Source organism: Papaver somniferum, unplaced genomic scaffold, assembly GCF_003573695.1.
Source record: "Papaver somniferum cultivar HN1 unplaced genomic scaffold, ASM357369v1 unplaced-scaffold_3, whole genome shotgun sequence".
Lineage (NCBI taxonomy): Eukaryota > Viridiplantae > Streptophyta > Magnoliopsida > Ranunculales > Papaveraceae > Papaver > Papaver somniferum.
The window spans coordinates 2,631,379-2,655,930 of NW_020641039.1; the positions used below are offsets into that span (position 1 = coordinate 2,631,379).

At 35.5% G+C, this 24,552-nt stretch overlaps 2 protein-coding genes across 2 annotated transcripts; both read right to left on the minus strand.

Annotated features, from left to right (window-relative positions):
- Positions 1 to 11,641: 11,641 nt before the first annotated feature.
- Positions 11,642 to 12,852, minus strand: LOC113341597 (protein trichome birefringence-like 2). The gene is made up of 4 exons (XM_026586418.1): positions 12,401 to 12,852; positions 12,040 to 12,211; positions 11,738 to 11,929; positions 11,642 to 11,647 (listed from the first exon to the last, which is right to left on the minus strand). The coding sequence occupies exons 1-4, from the start codon at positions 12,850 to 12,852 to the stop codon at positions 11,642 to 11,644; spliced, it is 822 nt and encodes a 273-aa protein (XP_026442203.1).
- Positions 12,853 to 18,168: 5,316 nt separating this feature from the next.
- Positions 18,169 to 19,528, minus strand: LOC113341598 (protein trichome birefringence-like 2). Its single transcript, XM_026586419.1, has 3 exons — positions 18,912 to 19,528; positions 18,597 to 18,768; positions 18,169 to 18,435 (listed from the first exon to the last, which is right to left on the minus strand). The coding sequence occupies exons 1-3, from the start codon at positions 19,526 to 19,528 to the stop codon at positions 18,169 to 18,171; spliced, it is 1,056 nt and encodes a 351-aa protein (XP_026442204.1).
- Between the last annotated feature and the right edge of the window lie 5,024 nt (positions 19,529 to 24,552).

The window sequence follows — 24,552 nt, forward strand, 5'->3', positions numbered from 1 at the left end:
TGGCCTCTTTTCTGATTCTCTACAAGGAATGGGAGATAGACAATTCGCAAATACTTGCAAAGATCTCGCTACCCTTTGCGATGTCCCTTTACTAGATGTTGATAGATCTCTTCGTGGAGTTTCTAGATCATTGACTCCCGACTTCTTGCATTATCTCAATAGTCTGGTATACTTTGATCCTTTTACTTCTTCATTGTTATAACTCAAAATTTCTTTCTACATTATTATTTTTTATATCTTTCGAAGGTTGGAAAATCTTCTTTTGCTGTTGCCTCAGATCTAGAGAGAAGACGCGAAAATCTTGAAAAGAAGAATCTTCAATTTCGCCAAAAGAATGAAGAATTGGAAGCTGAAGTTAAAGGTCTTCGCGAGAATAATAGACAATTAGAAATTGATTCTTCTTCGTATAAGAATAAAATCTCTAGTCTTCAGCAAGCTAATAATCAGCTTTACGGTATGTTACTTTTATCTTTTCCCTTTATTCATTCATCCTGTTGTTTTATCTTATTTAAATGATCCTTTTTGCAGACATTTATGGTCTTTCTGATGAAGCTACCCTTCTTCGCTCATTTCCTAATGCCTTGGATAATGATACCCTTCTTGAACGTCTTAACAATTCCTTAAATAGCTTCTCAAATGATAGAATTTCATCTCTTTCTCTAAATGAACTTAGATCTAAATTTTGCCTCTTAGAAATTGATCATAGATCCAGTTTAGGCTTAGCCAACAGATTTAAGCGTCTCCTTATTGATTCCAAAGAGAAAGCCAATGAGTTAAGAACCAAAATTAGCGGTCTCATAGATGATAAGGATCGTATCTCTGATCAAGGTGCCAAGGCTTTTGCGAAATTCCAAGAGGCTCTCCTTGAAGTTCAACTTGAGCGAGATGAAGCTAACCGCAAGAATATTGAACTCTGCAAAAGGGAAAATCAAATTCGTTCTCGTCTTCTCGTAAGTAGTGAGGATGAATTTGTTTGGGCTGCGAAAATTTTAGATGATGCTAGAAAAGATTTAGGCGTAAATGTTAGTCTCCAAGTTGAACATACATCCTTGATTAGAGATATGATTTCTGACAGAGAAGGTTGCTAATTGCTCTTCTTTACTAATCTTTTGCTCCTTATGAATTTTCCTCAAGTTAATAATTGATTGTCTTGTGTTCGCAGATTTTGAGAATAAATATCGTGAAAAGATTGAAGAACTTGAAGCTGAAAAGGAGGAACTCGCAAAGAATCTTTCTTCTCGCAACAACAAGTATTCTAGATTAAAGAATCAAATCAAGATCACTGTTGAGAATTTTAAGAATGACGCTATGCATTTTCGCAATCAAACCATCCAAATGGTTTGTGATGATCATAATATCCCACATTCTAATTAATTGTCTTTTAGAAGAAATCCCACAGAATACTCCCAGTTTGATTATCTCTGATAGCGAAGCTGACGATGAAGAATTTGATAGTTATGGAAGTTCTGATGGTGATGAAGATTCTGACGCAGATGAAGAAGGAAACAAGTCTGATGAAGATAATGAAGGATTAACAAAGAAATAGTCTTTACTTCTTTCTTTGATTTTTTGTAATACTTGTACATTTATTTCTTCTTTCTGTATATTTGTGTTTCTTTCATTTTGACCTGCATTAATTAAAACAATTTTTCTTTACAATACAGTTAATCAATATAATCATTAATTCTTGAATCTTTGAATAAATATATCATATGGAAGCAAATAACATTTTCTAATTTCATACATTCCCATACTTGCCTCTGTTATTTGAATCCAAATGAGAGATTTCATAAAAAAAATCTTATTGTATAACTTCGCAGTCTTGTGCGAAGTAAATTTTGTTTTTTTTCAAAATCTCATTCCTGTGTGGTCTTATTTTGCCTTCCTAATTAAAGGTCTTATTATTCCACCTCTTGTCATTGCGACAAAATCGCAGGACGTCCTTGCACGTTCATACAAAAACCCATTGATCTTTCCTTAACTTTTTCTTTTGTATTATGGCCTCTTCAGGAATGTTGCGACAATATGACAGGCCTAAATATTCTTGCGAAAATAAATCCCCATGACATTGTCGTCTTGCGACGAAATCGCAGGACGTCTTCGCACTTTCATGCGAAAACCCATTGATCTCGTCTTATCTTTTTCTTTTGTATTATTGCCTCTTCAGGATTGTTGCAAAAATATGACAAGCCTTAATATCCTTGCGAATAAAAAGCCTTATGACATTTGCGTCTTAAGACACTTATCAGCTCCCTAATGGAGGGTGCCGCCCTTATCTCCCCCCTGGTTGCCCCTTCAAGGAGGCGTACTTCTACCATACAAGGTTAGCTCCTCCCATCCAGTCTTAACAACAACCAGTTGTTTTCGCAGCCTCTTATCTCTTTTACCTATAGGGTTTATGGTTACGAGACTGCACCCTAAGTGAGGTTTTCTTTAGGACGAGTGCAGTATAAGCCAAGACTTGTCAAGAATGGCAAGGTACGCTTCAAACGTCCCTGTCACTCTTGACTCAACCGTGTACCTCGGCGCCTTGATCAGATCTGAACTCCTTAGGAGAGTCCTTATTACCTTAGTCTCCCAACCTAAGTCATATGCTTAAGTTGAGAATCCAAGGTGCCTCTCCCGGATGGGCTTCATTGACCCCAAATCTCCATGACTCAGGTTGCGGTGGCGGTGTAGCCTTTCCCTGAGCCATGCAACATGTACCCCCTAATATGACGTACTTTAGGTATTACATTTTCCTCTTGCGAAATTATATTCGCGAACTAGGGTGTACGCCATAAAGGTTCGCCTCTTTTTCTTTTGTCATTCTGCTCTAATTATTTTCTGTAAAATTCATTATCTCTGCGAGAGTCTCGCAAAATATTATATTATATCTGAATTTCGCAAACTCAATTTTGTTGTTCAATCAAATGTATTTTTGAGAATTTTACTTATTGCGAGATTATCGTAACAACTTAATCATTCATACATTTCTTGTTTTTATTACCTTTGCCATCCTCTGATTCTTTATTATTTTCTGCTACTGCTTCCTTAGGAGTGGTATGTTTATCATTTTTATTCTGAGCTAGCATTAATTTCGCAACATCTCTTCTCCTTTCCTTTCGATTGTATCCACCATCAACCTCTCACTTCTTTGTATATCTTTGATTTTATGTCGCCAGTTTTCCTTCTTGTTTGCTCTTCCTTCACAAGATTTTATCTCAGTTTCGTAACATCTCTTTCCTTCGACCCAATCTCCCTTTATGATTCATACACCATTGGGGTGAGGGAATTTTATGCATTGGTGGAAAGTTGAAGCTACACCTAGAATCCCATGTAGCCAAGGTCGACCAATTAACACATTGTAAGGTGATTCTACATCAACGACACAAAATGAAATTTCAGAAGATATTCCCTTAAATGGAATTCGCATAGTAACCTCCCATTTAGGCTTGTTAGCAGTACCATTAAAACCATATATCTTATATGTTGATGGTATAAGATCATCATCTCTTCCACCCATGGTTTTATAAGTATGAAAAAATAAGATGTCCACAGAGCTTCCAATATCGACTAGAATTATATTGATTGCCCATGAATCTTCAGCTTCATCATCCTCATCTTCTTTCGGTTTTGGATTAATTTTTAATTTTATTACCAATGGATTGTCATGCACCTCTTCTCCTTCGGGAATTTCTTCTTCTGTAAAAGAAATGATTTGTTTCTGCCATTCCTCTAGTGGCGAAATTTTCGCAATATTCATAATTTCTCTTCCATCATTATCTCTTGCGAATACCCTACTCAAAAAATTATCATGAAATTCTTCAATTGTCTTATATGAATGTACGATAGAGTGACAGAATAGATTTTTTGCTTTTGCACCAACTTCTATGAAGAATGTTTCTTTCTTTTTCATCGTAGTCACTTTGTGATGATCTGGTGGTAGTGGCAGTGGTTGAGATTATGGATGCCCTATCAGAAAGTCGTTTAGTTTTCCTTGATCTATCATTCTCAAAATAATTCTCTTTACATTTCTGCAATCGTTTGTGGTATGTCCATGAAAATGATGATAAGAACAAAATTCATGACTTCTGTGGTTTGGAGGTTGTTTCATTCCCATGTTCCATGGTGTTGGTATATTCTCCATCAAGATTATAGCTTCCCGTATCTTCTCCATACTTGCATTTAGAGGTGGCATCTTGATTTCTTCCCATACTACCTTGTGACCTCCTTGTTCTCTATTAAAGTTTGGTATTTGACTTCCATAAGTTTCTTGCGGTTGATCGAGTCTTTGAATCTTGTTATTTCTTCCACGATTGTAGAAATTTCTTTCTCTTTCATACTCTTCTTGATCTCGGCTCCCCATAGCTACCAATTTCTGCTGATTGTTACTTGTCACCTTCTTTTGTTGTACTTGCGAAGTATTCTCCACTGTGTTTATTAGCTTGGGTAATAAGCTTGCATTCGCTGTTTATGAGCTGCTTTAGCTATTAAGGAATATCTTTGAACAATAAAAGATAAGCGTTACAGCACATGTTCAAAGTATGTCGACATCTTTACTTAGTAAATCCTCTTTCATATTTACTATCTTGGAACTGATTTGCCACACTTCCAAAACGAGCTTATAATTGGTTCATCTGACTTCCAAGAACTATGTGATTGATTATCCTATCAAGTCACCAAACATGGGTTTCACGGTTCTACCAAAACAAGTTTCGGTTCTACCTCCATGTGGGTACTAGAGTTAGTCACGCTAGTTACCATAACTTGGTTGACTAGGTACTAGGATCGTTCCCACATATATATGGTATCTAACTTGTATTTGGTGCACATGTCCATAGGATCAGTTTCCAATAAATAAAAACGTGTTGCACATGTTCATAGGATCGGTTCCCAATAACTAGAGACTTGCTGCACCTCTTACAAGGATCAATTCCCATTTTGTGATCGGTTGCACCTCTTACTAGGATCGGTTCCCCAATGACTAGAGTTGGTCATAACAATTACAACAAATCGATCATACCATCTCAGGTGATTACTTAAGATCGGTTTCACTAATAAAAGTCATACCAATACAAAAGTCAGGCCTTGTGAATAGTTTTACCCAGAACATAAGCAAGTCATGAGCGGTTATACTAAACACACATATTGGTAATTCAAAAGATTTGCAATGAATAACAAATACCAATAATCCTAGCGATTTCCCTTTCGATTCACAAAATAAGTTCATGAATGTACTTCCTTTAAACGAATGTAAAACATTGTTTCCTAGGACGAAATCTTCACCTCATACACATACATAATCACAATATCATTCAAACAATTATGTCGATGTCTTATATACGAAGTTCAAAAGATAAGCGTTATACTTCGTATTGTACGTCTAACTAGAGTATAATCATTCATAGCTTCGTATTCTTGACTCTGAAAATTTGGACATACAATAGGTTTGTTGCAAACATAGCATTGATAAATGATAATATGATATATCTCACATCTACACGGCCTGCCATTTCGCTACACATTGTTCTCCATCTTTTAGTCAAGTGTTTCAAACTTTCGCCAATCCTTTGTTTTAATCCAAACACATCTTCTATACCAGGTCGTGAGGAATTATTACTTATATATACTCCCAAGAATGTGGTCTGCAAATGATTGAAGGAGGTTATTTTATTCTTTGGTAAACCTTCAAACCATTTTAACGCTTCTCCTGTTAAGCTGGATGCGAAATATTTGCACAATACCACATCATGATTTTCCTATTGTAACATGCACCTCACATAAGCTTTAATGTGTTGAATTGCACAAGTTGTTCCATCAAAAATGCTGGTCAATGCGGGCAAATTGCATTTCGGTGGTATTCCTCCTAATTGTACTTCCCTTGTAAATGGAGTTTTCGCAGCTTCTTCTATTGCTCATCCAATTGTCTTCTACCTACTTCTCCTCTGTTATTTAGCATTGCTCTCATTTCTTTTAATTCTTTCAAGATTTGTTTGTTTACACCTGAATCTTGACCCATTGGTCTCTTTAATTTTGCTTTTCTTCTTCTGCGTTCACGTCTATCTTCTCTTGCGAAATTTTGTATCTCTTCTTCATTATCCTCATCTCGTCTTCTTTTGCGATTCTCTTCCTCAACCCTATCTTGAATTCGCAAATGATGATGTCTTTCATTTTCCCCTCCATAATTTTGTTCATTTATTATCAATTCAATTCGTTGTCTTTCAGCCATTCTTTTTACTCTATCATACTCCTCATTGAGATTATCGTTATTCCGGTTTTGTGTACGCCTTCTTTCTCGATTGTCATGATTGTTCTGGCAAATTGTCTCCTGAAGCTCTTGTTCTTCCATTTCCGCTCTCAATCTTTCACGTTCGCAGATTAAACGTGCTTGTTCAGCATTATGTCTTTCAATTTCTTCTTCAATTGTCTGTTGATTTCTTTGAGTTTCTCTCACATGTAAAATTCTTCTTCCTTCCTCTTGATTTCCTTCGCCATCTTGGTTATTTTGTCTCTGATTTTGCATGTTCTCTTGATTTCCTCCAATTTGCCTATCATCAAAAGTTTCATTTTGTGGAATGTAACGATCATCAGTTCTTTCTCTATTTTCGCGATATTCTTCATTAGGATTTGATATTTCTTCTTGAATATTATTTCCAGCATTGATTGTGGGTGAATTTCGCCTCATTTCTCTTCTAGTCGATCTTGAATATGATTTTGTAATACTTCTCGATCTTTTATTCTGTAGTCTTATATTCTCCATCCTTAATTCGTGATTTTGCCTTGTTAAATTCACAAGTTCTTCTGCCTCAGCTTTTCTTTCTTCATGTATTCTTCGTCTCAATGTTTCTAACGCTCCAATTTCCTCACCTCCATGAATTATTCCTTCATCTGCTTCTTGATTTCTCTCTTCCTGTCTATAATTTCTATTTCGTTGCTCTTCTTATATTTCTTCTGCTGAATTTGATCGCCAAGTGTGTACGCTCACCCTGTCATAATCGGTATTCCTCTCTTGAACTAGTGTTTGTTGAATTGGCGATTGAATTTGATTTTCTCTATTATTTCTCATTCTAGCAGATTCTCCCATTTCATTTCTTTCTCTTCCAGCAATTCTTTTGCTTCTTCTAATAGTAGTCGGTTGTCCTGATGTATTTCTTCTTCTAGCCATTTCTTCAATGTTAACAGTATTGCAAGAAATTATGAAAAATTCTTAATCAATCACTTTAAATTTTCACAAATCTTAATATCAATCTTTAGCTTTTTCTAGAATAATCTTCAACTCCTCCTTGTTTCTAGCGCCATTATGTAGTTGCAGGAAATCCTACACTACACCCCTCATATAATTTCATTGTTGATCAACTCATTTTTAGGTTTACACTCTTAATTTTATTGATTAATTTTTGAATGTTCTTACAAGAAAGATAAAGAAGTCAAGAATGATCTCTGCTCTGAACTTTCTCTCTCCTATTTACATGTTTCTTACTAAAAAAAAAAGATCTCTCTCTTTTCTTTACAACTCGAATGCCTATTTATAAGAAAATACATAGTGGATGACAACTAATCTGTCCTTTATTTTCGGATATGATCTGCGATATTCTCGCAACCTTACAAATGTTAATTTCGCAAGCTTTCTAATTTTCGCAGGACTATTACATCTTTCTCATGATCCTAGCTGACATCGTTTGTTATATTCTTCCTGAAATTGTTCCGCGACGCTATTATGTTGTGTCATTGATAATTTCGTTGAGACATTATTGTTGTGAGATTCTAATCCTACAATGAGGACTATCAGATTGAATTGCTGGATATAGGATGAATCAGGGCTTTGCAGGACACTGGGGTATTGCAGGATAAATTTGGGGGAAATTGATTTTGACTAGGTCAACAAAGACTTGACCTTTTTTCTTGTTGCTAAAATTTAGCAACGGCTACAATGTGTTGCTAAATGTGAACCAGAAAAATTATATCTTGTTCTAATAAAAAATATCCCGCAATAAGTCGAAAATGAGCAACAGAGTAGCAACTGGTTGTTTCTGTTTCTAAATTTTTGTTTCGCAACAGCTTGTTTCTGTTGCAACTGCCGTTGGTGACCGAAATTAGCAACAGAGCTAGATTTGTTGCGAAAAACTGCGACAGGGTGTTTAGCAACGTCAAAAATCTGTTTCAAACCTAGTCAGCAACAGATTTAAACTATTGCTAAGCGTTAAATTTGGTGTAGTGCCTACGTGGATTAAAACTTTTTTCTCCACAAACATTCTATTGGAGAAGCTCCAAGGCAGGAGAGATGCATTAACACGAAACCTCATTACAACCACCACCCTAAGCGGTCTCCATCCATGCTCTAATGTAAGGCTCTCAAACACCTCCGCTTTAATTGAGAACTCAGAGTCAACCTTCCCACAAAAGATACGAAGTACTCTAAACCTTCCCATATAGTCAAATCCTATGGAAATCCTGTCCCACTTGTAAATTTTCTCATTCGCCAATAATATCAGCTCGCTCATCCACGTGGATGGGCAGATGGGAATAATTATCTAGTTCCACTAGACTTACTCTTTTCATGCTTTTTTATATGTTCTTTTATATTCCCTCTGTTTCCGAAAGACCGTCCTCTATTGCATTTTGGTATGTTTCAAAAATGTGTTAAGCTTATGTTTGTAGTCATATTTTTCCAATGAATTCTCTAACATATTCTTAAGTTTTTTATATTCATAATTTCTATTTTAATGAGACCCAATTTAGAATATTAATGAAATCTGTATAAGTAAGGAAAAAAAATATATCCTTTTGAAGACAATATATGTATGGTTCCTAATTAAATTCTTTATTAAGGTTATACTCCATAAGTATACAATCTTTATTGATATTGTTTCTATATATCGATATGTTTTAGTTTCCTTTTTTTATTTTCTATTTACAATCCCAATACAAGTTTTGGTAGTTTTTACTACTAACATATTTATTGAAATAAATTAGGCAAGTAATTAAGGGTGGAAATGTAGACTATCATAGTCTCCTTAATATCTTGACAAAGTCAAACCAAACTGTCTATTGGAAACGGAGGGAGTACAAAACTTTAAAAAGTTTCTTGTATGATTTTCTGTGTCATGCATAAACTCTAGCATAATTTAAATGAAAGTGTCATCAACAATTCATTTCGCCAATTTTTTGATTTTATGTATAAGTTCTACTTCTACTTCTAGTGTTTTTTTTTTCCTTTTATAAGCATTCTCTTTGTTGGTATTGATGCATGGGTTTTATCCAATATTTTAAAAACCGGATCAGTCATCAAATCGGTAAAATTATTGGGTTAGATTTTAATGGGCTAACCAGTAGTTTGACCAGTGGTTCACTGGGTCAAATATTAATTAGATAAAGTAAAATATTATTAGAATCACTACATCTCAGCCCCTTCCACTTCGATTTTCTTGGCTAGGTTACCCATGAGGCTCGTTGATAGGTTAGCACGGTAACCTGTTCAATTCGTGTAGTAATGCGTTGTTGGAGCTTAGTTTGTTAGGCTTCCAACTAGTTAATGTAATACTCTTTCTCCAGTTATCACTGCATTAGTCGAATGTTATTGGTAAACATAGTGGGGTAGTGGTTAGTATATATATATGTATAATCTAAGGGCTTGAAAAGAAAATGTTAATACTTCTACCTCTCTCCCTTCAAATTCTTCTCCTGATTCTTTCCCATTTTACTTTCTTTTTTCAAGTTCTCCGTCTCTACACGTATCTCACATGATATTCTGTTCCGAAAAAACAAATAACCAAGTCCAGTTTGTCGAATTGACCTTCTTTCCTTGTTCATTCATTCTTCATCATTTTGAGGTTTATTGAAAGTACATCAGTGTTTCTTTGAGGTTGGATTTTATTTTATTAATTTCCTTGATGAAGAATCGAATACATCTCCATGATAAATCTGATTTCATAAAAGATTTGATCTTTAAAAACAATCTTTCTTTCAATTATAATGGAATATCTCAAGAAAAAAATTAATCTAACAATAAATTTAAGGAAAGACTAGAAATCGTGAATCTGGTTGAAGATCTGCGCAGGGTGTTGATCAAATTTTGTAAAACAAAAACAACCGGGTGTACCGGTAAAAACCGAGCTGAGTAGGTGGATCAGCAGTTGGACCGTCCGGGTTACTCGGTTCACCAGATTTTTTGACATGTAATTGGATTATCGTTGAACCAGACCGTTTTTCTTACCGGTCCAACCGGCCGGTCCGGTCCGGATTTTAAAACACTGGTTTTATCTGGCTAACCAAACTTATGAGACGTTGGGGGAAACTAATGGTTGTGATCCAAAAAAAATAAATCAAAAGCGTTAGTATTTCTTTAAGTGCCTCCTCGGCACTTTGTTTCGTATTTAAAAAGGAAAAAAAGAATTAAATATTTTTTTTAAAAAAGTAAATTGTGTAGTATACGGTGTGAAGTGTACGGGTACTGCCGCTGAAGAATTAAATACACAAAATTGGTTAAAAAAACCATAATCAACAATTCCTGGGTGAAATGGACAGGTAGATTTTGATACTGTTTAAATGGACAAAAATGTAAAAATAGGCAGGATATAACCAGTTTCATCGTGCCCATTTTCAAATATTTTTTCTTATTTTTAATTTACACAGGATGTATCCAGTTTCATCCTTGCTATTTTTTAAATTTAAGCTAGGATGAATCCAGTTTCATCCTTACTATTTTCTTTTAGCCATGTCACCCAAACTATTTTTTACTCGTTCATTTGAACCGTGATTTAAAAATATTTGGACAAATGACCTATTTTCCGAATTAAATATTTACGAAGAGTCGAAGATCCAGAAGTACGCAGTGGATAACGTTGTAATCCACTGTTAAACACCATACCATGATTTGGTTTTTATAGAAGTGAAATGTGGGTACATATGGGAAAAAAATTAGCCCCTTTAGTGTAGAATTAGGTGTGGAACTTAATAAATTGCTTTGACACTCAAAAAATGCATGCAGTCCAATCTTTCTGATGCATCATCACATTTCTAGACTCATTTTATCAAATTTAAATTTTAAGCTACTCATGTAACAATGTGGGTAAACTCAAGTAATAATTATAACAAGGATCAGTTTCCAAACGATCCTTTCCCAGTTTGTAAGAGAGTAGCATATAACAACTCATTCCAAGTATCAGGTACACCTGGTAAGCACCAATGCAGGCAATCCTGAGGAGCTGAATTCCTCTCACTAGTCGTGTAATTTTTATATTTTTTAACATATACAGAAGGGTGAGCGTCAGCTCGATAATATGTAAGTTTACTGATGTTCAGAAACAAAACAGGGGTCTTCATTCTTCCAAGAGTGTCTTCTAGTATTTTTGACTGTAACGCAAACGGCTTAATGTACGTTTCATTGCTCGGGATTGGCTTTGTAGCTAATTTGCATCCTCCTCTGCATAATAAACCAAGTAAGAGTATCAGTAATTAGGACAGCAAGTTAAGGTATTTGAATGCACAAAAATGTTGCACTACTTACGCAAAATGAGTAAGTGAAATTCCTCTAAAAACAACTTGGGTTTTCTTAGAATCAATGTTCGCGTCAATCCATTTACTCCAAGTAGTAAGGGCTTTGCCATATGCTTTATTTATATCTAGTTCTGGATACAAGTAATCGCCTTCTTGGAAAAAGTTAATCCTGCAATTCAAAATTAGTACTTTTTAAACGCATATATTCATCAGCAACTTACATTTCTAAATGTATTCAAAATTAGAATATTCTACGTACATACCCTTTGTTAGTTTTTCCCCCAACCCACCAATGGCATGAGTTAAAAACAAGAATATCAGCATCACGATATGCGTATGCTGCTCCATCATCAATTAAGTCCAGTCTTAGGGTCTCTTGTTCTGGTTTTAATAGCTTGCGTTGAGTAACCAGAAATGCAGACCACACAAATGCTATGGTGCAGTTGTAATCCTAGATTAAAATTAAAAAAAAAAAGAGGAAGCTGTTCAAGGAATCCTTTGGATTCATGTGAAAGACTTTCATTGAAATGGGAGAGATTATGTAAGTTAAACATGACTTACCTTATATATTACAGTGTAATCTCCTGAGGGCCTAACTATTCTGCTTTTATCCGGAATTACGTTCCAAAGAATGCACACCATAGACATGTACATATTCCTATTTAAGGAGTCTCCTGCAAACACCAACTTCTTTCCTCTCAATCTCTCTAAGAAATCGGTTGCATTAAAGAAGCTGCAAAAGTAACCCCAAAGCACCGACTAAATTAGATTAGTACTACACAGATCAACATATATATGCATGTTTAAGGTTGACCAAGTTTGACGCTCAGTAGTGGTTGCCGATGCCGAGGGCTCTTGGCCTAGTGCAATAGGAGCAAATAGGATAGTAAACTTGATGGAGTAAGGAGTACAGATGAATTACCTGGGTATACTATTGCTGCCCTCTGCATTTATTTGGAGAGATTTCCACTGCCATTGTAGGTACTCATTATCAGGTCTCCCATAACTGTAACAATCGAAAGCGTGTTCTCTTTCGAGGTAAGGACAGGAACCCGGAGGATAATACTGTTTCCGATCAGTGACCATTACCCATTCCCCCTCAAAAATATTACTAGTAGTTGTACTTATACTACTCGCACTCCTATAGTACTGCCAATGTGGAAATGTGAACTTGGCGAGTTTATTTTGAAGAATGGGATTAATTAGTAAAGGAAAACTAGATGGAAACATGAAGCTAATAGCTGTGAGGACAGGAATTGAAACTCCAAGGACAAAACCAAAACAAAGAAGTACCGATTTTCCTTTTCTCTTCAGGCGATAATAACACGATACCCCTGGTAAGTGACTAAACATTTCCCCAGTACTAAGCTTCATGGGAGGTATTTCCTAAGGATCTTGCATCCTGAGATAGAATATTTCTAGTAGGTAGTAGGTATTACTAGAGAATAATTGTGATTAAAGCTAACAGACCCTACCCCGTCTAGAAAACTATAGTTAGGAAAATAAAAATAAAAATCAGTTCTGACGGTAACCAGCCCCAACAGCCTCAACCCATTTATGGCCGTGTTCCCTGGAAAAATCATTAATGGCATTGTGGATTTATATGTAAAACTGTACCAGCTGGTGATAAGGTAGTTTGGAAGTAAACAACAAAGTAATTAAGAAACTGCGGTGGATTTCATTGTTTAATGCTTTATAAATTTGTGTAAGTGTTGTCTTTTTTTATTACTCCCTCCGTCCTATTTTAGATGAAGGGGAAGTGGTTTTTTAGATGAAGGGAAAGGGATTTTTTCTAGTACCAAAATAGATGAAGGTTTCCATAATTTTCACATTTTTTTCCTAATTTGACCCTGCATTGGAATCAACCACTAAAAACAAGGAACAAAAAAATAGGAGATTTAAATATATTAACAATTATTATTAAGGGATACATATGAAAAAAAATTAATCTCTTTCCATTTTCTTAATCTACGTGAAAACATATTTCCCTTCATCTAAAACAGGACGGAGGGAGTATATGGTAAATTTATCCATTTGCCCAATGCCTGGTAGAGTACGAGAGAGCAGTGATGAAAAAGTGAGTGATTCAGGTCCAGATGCCTCAGTAATCGAGTAAGGCTTAGTCCTATGGTGTGCTAATCTAGCAGCTAGATTAGCAGTCCACGTCAGATAGGACAACTTCCTAAATCCTATGGTAGTGCTAATCTAGCAGCTAGTCACTGAATAAAGCAGCTGGGCGCCGAATTAAACAACATAAAATGGAAATCTGTTTTTCGCTGACTCAAAGAGTGCCTGACCCAGTCAACCGTGTAGGCTACGCTGAACCAAATAGCGCCCAGAAAATCGGGTTTTCTTCACAGAAGAACGCCCTTTCCCTCAGTTCTTCCCATTTCATTTCTTCACCCAAACTCACCGGAAAATTCATGTTGAAGATCAACGATTCTAGAAATTTGTTTCTCAATTCCTTTTGTGGGTTTGTTCTCCATCGAATTCTTGATCGTTTGAGAGTATTTTCATTCAATTCCGTCCACGAAATTGATTGAGGTAAGGATTTGAAATTTTAGGTTTTTTTTTTGATTTTTTATTATGCTGAAAATTTGATGGAATTGATGATTGATAGTTGTTACAATGCATGATTTAGATGATATGTTTACATGATTTGGATGATATGTGATTGAAATTGATTTTTAGAATTTTTGGGGTTTAATTTGATTATTTGTAATGGAAAAAAAAACTGAAATTTTGATTAGTTGTGATGAAAATGAATGATTAGTTTGTAGGTAAATGTGGAACATTTAATTGGGGGGATACATGGAATAATTGGGGGATATTTCCGGCAATCCGTGGACCATGCCGACAGCATCAAAAAACCATGCCGGCAGATATCCCCCAATTAATCCATGTATCCCCCAATTTGGTGTTCTAAATTTGTATGATTATTTGTGATGAAAATTTGTAGGTAAATTTGCCTGAAATCTAATGATTGATATTTTTTTCATGTTTGTGAGTATGGATGAATTGCTAGATCAATTGGATATAGTATTGTCAAAGAATACTGATAAACATGTATGTCAAGATGTTACGAAGCCATCTCGCAAAGTAAACTTTAGAAGTAGTTTGAAAGAGGTTGAAGCGATTTATAAAATTGTAGTGCACAATAATCTGCTAGCACATCGATATTGTGAAAATTGTGGCTTTTCTTCTGTTTCTGAGTTTGATTTCGCAAATGAGGATAAAGGCTTAGTTGAATCCATAGCTGAGAGATGGTGGGAAAAAAACAAGAGTTTTCATTTTCAGGAGTTTGAAATTGGGCGCCTTCCTTTAGATTGGTACATTTTAACGGGAATTCTCACTGGCGACCCTAGTAAACAACCAGTACGTAGTTATGCCGCCGTTGGATAATGATCTAACATATCCTTCTCTGGATGATTTATATTTTTTGGATATCAAAAATCATTCAGATGCATGGGACTCTAAGCTTTGGGTTCCATTATTGGCTGATTTAGATAGAGTTGGGGAACATGATTGGGGCATATCTTCGTTAGGTAATAGTTATAAATTTCTTGACGAATGGTCAACCTACGGTAAGGATTTTTCTGGCATGGTTATGGTAGTTGAGTATTGGTACTATTATTACTTCCGCAACATGCAACCCTTGATTTGTCAGATACCTACTCAAGACAATGAAGCTGATACTTCCGCTCTAGTAACTATGGATGAAGATTTGGAGGATATGGCAATGTTTGGTAGCTCATCATCTACTCATAATTCTGAAACCTCAGACATATCTCGTACAAGACGTGATTTTGAACAAACAGATGATGTTATAAGTGTAGGAAGAGATAATGCAAAGAAAAAATCTCGTGAGGCTAAAGGATTGCAGAAAACAGATGACAAAATGGATAAACTCATCGAACTTCTTGAAAAATCGCAAGCACAAAGGGTTTCCAAATATGAAATGGAGGAAGAGTACCTTAAGAAACACATGAAAAATCTACAATCTTGGCACAAACAAAACAAAAAGAAGCTTACTTGAAGATCCTACGCTAAAACATGAATGAAGTAGAGGATTGGGAGAAACCCCTCTACAAACTATGGAAGAACGAGATTTTGGTCCGTAATGGATTATCATCTATCCCCTAAAGTAGAATTTTAATTTCAATGCACTTTTTTAATTTTTAGAAGTAGAATTTCAATTTCAAGGTACTTTTTAAATTTTTAGAAGTAGAACTTTAATTTCTTCAAAAAAACATTGTAACATTGTTTTGCAATGTAATGAAAGAGTTTTTTTAAATTTTTAGAAGTAGAATTTTAATTTCTTCAAAAAAACATTGTAACCTTGTTTTGTAATGTAATGAAAGAGTTCCTTAGTTTCGTAAATTTTCAAATTTTGAAACAAACAACTATTGGAACAAACTGTCAAACATTTCACAATGCAATATTTGAAAACATAGTCGTTGGTGGTGTAAACTAGGTGTAGGCAAAATACGAACATTTCAAAATTCAAAATTTGAGAAAATATAGTCGTTAGTGGTGTAGGGGGGGTGTAGGAAAAAAGGTCAAGTGTTGTTTAGTTCAGCACCACTGAGCAGCGCTGAACTGAACATCGGAAACTGTTGTGGTTCAGCGTCGATGCCCTGGAATATTCTTCCAGCGCTGAACCATTCAGCGTTTCAATCTCGCTGCTAGTTCACATACGAGTAAATGTTAGGAGAGAGAACTAGTGTTAGCAAATAGACAACATTTTTTTTAACTGAAACACATAAATGCTAATCTAACCGTTCAATCAAGACCATAAGACTTAGTCTAACAAATGTAGTGTTGATATTCATCTAAGTAATAAAATTGTCCGTATCTAGAGGTCGATACTCATGACCTGAGACAAAAATTGAGCAGGTCACTAAATTTTTACGTACAAAACTTCTACTAAAACCAAAAATATGCATGCAGAAGACTAAAAAAAATTGGCAACCCAAAAACCACAAACCTTATGATCCAAGCTGTGAATGCGATTGATTAACGGTTTCGCATCAATTTGCTTAGAATTATGGATTAACAAAACAAAAGTAACTTGGAGAGATAAACTACTACTGTATTTGAAACTTGAATCCAGAGAAAGAGAGAAAGGGAAAGAACTACATAAAAAATTGCAAAGAGTACTAATGTAGCAGGTGCCCCTTAAGTAATTAAATCAAACGGGAGTCAATAGTAATTTCTCCTTTGGTACCATACTTAAAAAAGTAAAGTGTAACAATCTCAGGTTTATATATGTACAACCTAAAATTAACCCAAATATAGTAGATATAGAGGTAAAAATATACTCCCTCTGTTTCTAAAAGACCGTATTCTATTCCATTTTGGTTTGTTTCGAAAATATGTCCAGTTTCTGTTTATAGTCATAATTTTTCAATGATGTCTCTAACATATCCCTAAGTTTTTTATATTCATAAATTATTTTTTAATGGGACCCAATTTAGAATATTAATGAAAATATGTATAATTAAGGAAAATATATATCCTTTAATTCTTTTTGAAGACAATATATGTATGGATCCAAATTAAAATCTTTATTAAGGTTATACTCCATAAGTATACAATCTTTATTGATACTGTTTCTATAAATCAATATGTTTTAGTTCCTTTTTTTTATTTCCTATTTACAATCTTAATACAATTTTTGGTAGTTTTTATTACTAACATATTTATTAAAATAAATTAGGTAAATAATTAAGGGTAGAAATTTAAACTATTATAACCTCCTTAATATCTGGACAAAATCAAACCGGACTGTCTTTTAGAAACGGAGGGAGTTAAGATTATTTACGTACGTACTGCACCCACGCGTTGCAAATGCGCTTAATACGGAAAGGGATTTTGGCATTTTGCAACAATTTATACCATTTCCAAGTGTGAAACTTATATTCAAAACTATATTCCAATCTCCATTTGTTTTTTGTTGATTACGGACCGATAACATCTGATATAGCGAATAGTCTTAAATACACTGGATCGATCATGATGAAAAAGATGTATCTAATACCCCAACCAAGTGGTTGCTTGTGAATACCGTGAATTTTACATGGATGAGCTTCTTACAATTAGGTTCCGAAAGATCCTTTACCAGCCTTCAGAAGAGTAGCATACAACAACTCATTCCATGTATCAGGTACACCTGGTAAGCACCAATGACTGCAATCCTGATGGGCCTTTAATCTCTCTTGAGCAGGGTAAACTTTTCCATAGACAGAAGGGTGTGCGTCCGCTCGATAGTATGTAAGCTTACGGATGTTCATGTACAGAACATTCGTTTTCATTCTTCGAAGAGTGTTTTCTAGTATTTCCCATTGAATAGGGGATGGCTTTATATATGTTTCATTACTCGGGATCGGCTCCGTTTCTAGATTACATCCTCCACCTGTGTTCCATTTCCCTCCACTACATAATAAAACAAGGAGGTTCAAATGAATGATTGACAGGATGGTATGTTAATGTCACTGAAGGAAAAAAAAATCTAGCAAACTTACTGGAAATGGACTAGCGAAAATCCTCTGAAAATAACTTGAGTTTTATCAAAATCAATGTTCCTGTCAATCCATTTTCTCCGAGTAGTAAGGGCTTTCTTGAATGCTTTATTTATATCCAGTTTTGGATACAAGTAATTGCCTTCTTGAAAGAAGTTGATTCTGCAATTCATGTGAGGCATATATTCATGGCCGGCAACAAATTCAAGCAGTTTGATGTAAATCCTTGGTGTGTTAATGTAACGTACCCGTAGTGAGTTTTATCATCACCCCACCAATGCCATGAATCAAAAACTATAATATCAGCGTCATGATATCTGGATGATGATGCCTCGTCAATCAGGTCCAATCTTAGGGTCTCCTTTTCTGGTGTATGTACCCCGAGATGGTTTACCAGAAATGCGGTGTGCACAAATGCTACTGTGCAATTGTAGTCCTGGAATTTCAAAAGTAAAATTGTACAGCACGTACGTTTCCATCGGTACCTATTAGGTGCAAATGATCGAAATACATGCAGAAATTCTGAGGATCATTTTCACCAGAGAGCAGTCCATGAAACATGTGAACTAGTGTGCAAGTAAATTAAACAACACTTGCCTTGTATACTGTAGTGAAATCTCCTCCACTTCTCTCAATTCTGCTCTTATCAGGAATCACACTCCAAAATATGTACACCATAGATGTGTACATATTCCTATTCAAGGAGTCTCCTGCAAACACCAATTTCTTTCCTCTCAATCTCTCTAAGAAATCGGTTGCATTAAGGAAGCTGCAAAAGTAAATATCGAATCACCAATACAAATTACCATTCATGTTTAGGTCCACCGAATTTCAGGGCTAATTAATCATCTATATGAACAGCTCGTACGCAAGTATTATGATCGAAAACGAGAAAGAGTACAGAAGGAATACCTGGGTATATTTTCAATGCACCCTGCATTTGTTGGATGAGATTGCCACTGCCACTGCCATTTTAGGTATTCGTCATCCAGTCTCCCGTTACTGTGACAATCGAAAGATCGTTGACTTTTTAGGTAAGGACAAGAACCAGGAGGATAATACAGTTTTGAATCATTAGCCATTACCCAATCACCCTCAAAAATATTACAATCACCAGCACCAGAAGAATCCACATTACCCTCATTTCTTTGTTTCTGATCATAAGCTTTAGTACTACTGCTATTGCTATCACTAGAAAAATTAGTACTTAAGGTTGGAACTAAATTATCTTCTGTAACCACCAATTTCCCAGGAAGATCAATGGGTACAACACTTGAAGTCGTAACATTACTCGAGGACTTTTGCGAATGGGGAGATGAAAATCTTTCGAGATTATTAGTTTTAAGAATAATGGGATTAGTTACAAGTGTAGCAAAATTAGATGGGAACATGAAACTAATAACTGCAAAAACAAGTACCGAACCTCCAAGGACGAAACCAAAACCATGTAATATTGATGTTAATAATCCATTTCTCTTTGAACCATGATTGTACGATATCCGTAACGTTTCCCAAACATTAAGCTTCATCATGACAGACTTCACCTAGTGATCTTGCATGAAGGAACCAGCTGTTAGAGAACGAGAGGCGTAATTACCAAAAATAGGACAGATTTATAATTACCAAAAATAGATTAAGGTTTTTTTTAACTTGTATACCCGTACACATGCTAAGGTTTAATAAAGAGTTATTTTATGTGAAACTATAGTCACACTCATTTTTAAAATTTTGGTCACTGTGAAATCCACCGACAAAAAAGTTTAGGGGCGCACCCATTTTAGTTTGAAAAATTATTCCCAAACCCATAATTCATGAAATTCTATTTTGCTCTTTTCCAAAGAAAAACTACTTCTCCAATTGGTTTTCTTCTTCCTCCCAACTCAAGCACCTGCTCCTGCTCCAATCAGTGATGGTATGTTTACCTATCTCCATTTATAGATCTCGTTTTAATCTTCCACCCGACTCAAGCACCTGCTCCTGCTTCAATCAGTGATGGTATGGTTACCTATCTCCATTTATAGATCTCGTTATAATCTGGCTGACCTTTTATTTTTAGCAGTTTACAATTAAAATCTGCTTAGATTGATCTGGTATAATCTCTAGGAAGTTTAGTAGCTTGATGAATCAAGAGAAGGTGATGGTGCTGAAGTCGATTGAGCTCTGGAAGAATAAGAAAAAGGTAAGCTAATTTAGGGTTTTGTAAATGATTGATATTTTGTGTGAAATCGATTTTCATCGATCAATTGTCAATGAGTTTGTTGTTAATTGTCAATCAATTTTACCTATCTCAGATTAATGGAAGAACAAGGAATAATAGGGAATTGGGAAATAGAGAGAAATTACTGGGGAGACTAAGTTTTTATTCTTCTTGGGATCTTCTTTAAGCTGTGTTTACAGGGAATCATTATATCCAACTTCTCATTAGCATTTGTTTTACTAACACAGTGAAAATGTTTTTCTTTTGGTTCTACTGAATAGCTTATTTTTGGTTCTAGAAATATGCATCACAGCAAAAGTGTGAAATGCATTTTGGTGATATTAAGAGCTCTGGTCCGATGTCTGCGTACTGAACAATGTATTTCGCATGTGTATAACTCTACCCACTGCACATGCCTTCACATATATAATAACGTGTCTCTGTTGATGCCCAGTCATGGCTTTAGTATTTATTTATTTTATGTCGTTGTGGCCTTGGTGGTACATGTAGAGCGTCACATGTTCTTTTCCTAGTCTGCTGGTATTCGGTTGTCTATTCACTTTACTGAAAAGAGGTTACTTTAGCATTTATTTTATTTACTGTCTATTGTTACGGAACAGTATACATGGAAGAATGGGTGGACTTATTACACGACCCCGACGAGGTGCTGCAGGAGGCCGTGGTTTTGGAAGTAGGGGACGTGGTCGTGGTAGAGGAGGTCGCAGTGAACCGGTGTCTGCAGATGCTCTCGATGCCGACCTGGAAAAATATCACACAGAAGCAATGCAAATAAAGTCAAAATATTGTTTCAAGTCTTAAGTTTTATGTTTCCCATATATGGAGGTTAATGCTGCATTTCCAAGTGTTCATGTATTTTTACTTACGTGACTTCTTCGAGAGAAAGAGGAAAACATGTTGGAGAGAATATTCAGTATCTAGTTTTGTGTACTAGAGTGTCTGTGATTGTAGCCGATTATTATGTGATTTTATTGTTGTACTTAATTGATTGATGTCGGCTGAACTTAAATCTGTTTCTGTTAGCTTTCTGGTTTTTTCCAAGTTATGTTGTTGAGAAAATGGGTTGTCATATTGAGTACCAGAAGTTGAGTTTGGATGGTGGTCGCTGTTATAAAAATAGGGAAAGCACGGATTATTGTTGTGCAATACAGGGAAAGAAAAGCACATAATATGTTATGCATTTATAAAAATAACTATACAATATGTTATGCATTTATAAAAATAGATGCATAATCTATTATGCATCTAGAAAATTTGTTGCATAAATTGTTATGCAGTTCAAAAAACGGTTGCATAACACGTTATGCAGCAACTTTTTTGTCACTATTAAAACCAACAAAAACAAAGACTGCATAACTTGTCATGCACCTACAATAATATCTGCATAACATGTTATGCAGTCGCGAAAATAGAGGCATAACCTGTTATGCATCCGAAAATACGGCTGCATAATGCATTATGCATCGAGAATATTATTGCACAATCTTTTATGCATCGAGAAAATATACATTATGCATCTATTTTTTATGTACGCACTAATACAATGGCTACATAACTAGTTATAGATGCATAACTTTGTTATGCAGATGCATGATTTGTTATGCAGTGGAGGTAATGGTTGCATAATTCGTTATGCGTCTGCATAATGCGTTATGCATCCTTTTTTGGTGGTTGCATAATGGTTATGTATCAAGTTTTCGAAAATTTTGCCTAAAATGATGATCACCTCCGATTTTTTCGTGAAAAACAAAAAATTGATATTGTTGTTTGTACTCGTTGTGTAGCTCTCTTAAAAAGATTTCCAACAATATAAAATTTGTAAAATTCCAAGGCGCGGTTTTTTAGATATGTTATATCCAAGTTGCGTTGTCAATTATACCCCTGATGCATAACCTATTATGCAGACGTTTTTCAAAATTTCATATGATTATGGGAGTCACGGAAATAATTATGGGTGTCACGGTACCTAAAATTAATTGTGGGCCTGATAATGAGAATATAATTTTTCTGGGGCATGCCCCTAATTTTTCCTTATTTTTTTCATTGGAATTGTGTTTTTTTGTGTTATTCTAATAGAAATTGGTTTTTTCTTGCATGAAAAACAACAAATTTTTTTCCCAATGCAAAAAACCATTATATTCAATGCAATAAAACAAACAAATTTTGTTTCTAATACAAAAAATAGATATTTTAATGAACCTTAACATGTATACGGTATACAAGTTAACATGTATACGGACATACCTCAAAGAAGTATAATTTCTTGATGTGCGCGCCTTTGACAATATCACAGACTTATAATTAGATTAACTCTGACGTTGAATTTATAGCTGCTCGTAAATTGTAACCATTAGATAATTAAGAAGATACTTCCAGTGTCATGCTTGTATCGATGCATATGGTACATTGATTGAATATAAAAAAAGTGCAGATAAAATTTCAAGATGCAAGATAATCTTATAAAATCAAAGGAACAATCCACCTAATCCGCTGGTTCATACAAATTGTTTGTCAAAGTCTAACAGTAATCAATCCCACCGTCTCAACGTGTTTGGTGGATCACTGTAAGGCAATGGCCAGTGTAACCCTTACACATGAAATACTAGATAAGGATGATAGTACTTACTTAAACCAAATGGAAAAATATAGCTTATTTTTTTTAATACATTACCTCAAACTGAGCCAGAGATGGTATAAAATTGCATCGAGCTTGTAAAAGTTCTCCAGCAAGATGATAGTCCACTTCTATGTGTTTTAATCTAGCATATACACGAAGAGTGTTTCGTAACTTTTTAGCTTTCTATCCTCTCGGTGCATTAGGATAAAAGATTCTTCTATGAAGTCATTGTAGGGGCGAAATATCGCACAAGACAAAATCATAACTTCGCTCTAACTAAAACAGTCATAAGCACGAGGAAGAAGGGAAGAGTAATTACGCGATAACAAGGAAGAAGCACGAAGAGCAATCACACGATAAGTCAACGCGACTTTCATCAAGAGGGATACGAAGCAACGACGCGATGGACATGAACAACTCTCAAAAAGTCTGATGAATAAGACAAACTGAAGCAAGATCAGCTAACAGAGATCTTGCACGTGAACTTTGGTTGTTTTCTACTGATGTATCTGGGTATATAAGGATTCAAATGATAAAGAGAGAGGAGGATTGAGAGAGAATTCAGTCAAGTAAGAGAGCTAAGAAACATTTCTAAAGAAAAGAGAGAAGCCATCAAAGTTCAATCTTAGCTTTACTTCCTCCATTGTTGTATACCAAATGTCTTTGTGACCATTGTAAGAACATCATATATTCAATACACAGTGTTTGAGAAGATCAAATTAGTGTCAAAGTGGTGTATAATATCATTAATATTTGAGTTGATTTCCATGACTTAGGCTTTGTGTTATTATCATCTCAACGAGTGTAATTGTGGGATTTTCCGCAACTACATTTTCGCGCTAGAAACAGGGAGGATTATCCTCACCTTCTAGTTAATATCTAGGAACCACCATTCTCTGAGAACAACATGTTATTTCCAAAAGAAGTCCCATCATTGAAAGGTCATCACCACCATGAAGTTCCGATAAACACACCACCGTCTTGTTTGAAAAGTCCTAGCCAAAGAGTCATCCACCTCTTAAAACCCTGATAAGAAAGGTCCGACAAGTCTCTTTCGTAATATTTCCCCTAAGAATCTAAAATAACAACCAAAATCTTATGAAGTTTCTTTCGGTAGCTAGAAATCTTGTTCACCAACACCTCTGATTAACAAAATGGTACGAATCATCAAGAGCAGGGCACGTTATCGCCACACGAAGAAGCAACATAGTGGCAAGAGAAGAGGAACCAGGGGCGAAGCTAAAACTTCAGCTGCTGGAGAAAGGCGAGAATTAGAGCGGGAGAATCGCAACCGCATCCTACTTTCTATCATAGAAACGGGTCAGCAGAACAACGATGTCATCACCCAAAATCCGACGCAACAAAACAACATTGAAGAGAGAATCATCTACGAAGAGGGTGTTGTGCATACGACTGATACTGAGACTATGGAAGACGAAGAGCAGGTGACACAAGGAAGAGGCGAGAATCTTGGTGACGAGGACAATCTGACCATCCAACAGTTAAAAGAGCGCCTCGCACAAGATAGGCGAATTGAAAGAGAACTAAGGCAAGGACTCGAGTGAAGTAGAGCAAGAGACGCAGAATTGGCAGAAGAACGAGAAAACTTGGCGAGACAAAAGGCCTTATTAACGGAAAAAATAACCGGCAAAATGAAAATATCCAAGCACGAACTCATACCGGGGAAACAGAAACTCAGACAAGTAGGAGTTCGTCAAGGA

Bases quoted from the DNA above. Each gene is read 5' to 3' on its own strand.
- LOC113341597 (XM_026586418.1), bottom strand. From the start codon at position 12,852: ATGAAGCTTAGTACTGGGGAAATGTTTAGTCACTTACCAGGGGTATCG. The intron at 12,212-12,400 runs GTAATTCATCTG...TTACTTTTGCAG, and splicing joins GGCAGCAATAGTATACCCAG to CTTCTTTAATGCAACCGATT. The intron at 11,930-12,039 runs GTAAGTCATGTT...ATTTTAATCTAG, and splicing joins ATTACACTGTAATATATAAG to GATTACAACTGCACCATAGC.
- LOC113341598 (XM_026586419.1), bottom strand. From the start codon at position 19,528: ATGAAGCTTAATGTTTGGGAAACGTTACGGATATCGTACAATCATGGT. The intron at 18,769-18,911 runs GTATTCCTTCTG...TTACTTTTGCAG, and splicing joins TGCATTGAAAATATACCCAG to CTTCCTTAATGCAACCGATT. The intron at 18,436-18,596 runs GCAAGTGTTGTT...TTGAAATTCCAG, and splicing joins ATTTCACTACAGTATACAAG to GACTACAATTGCACAGTAGC.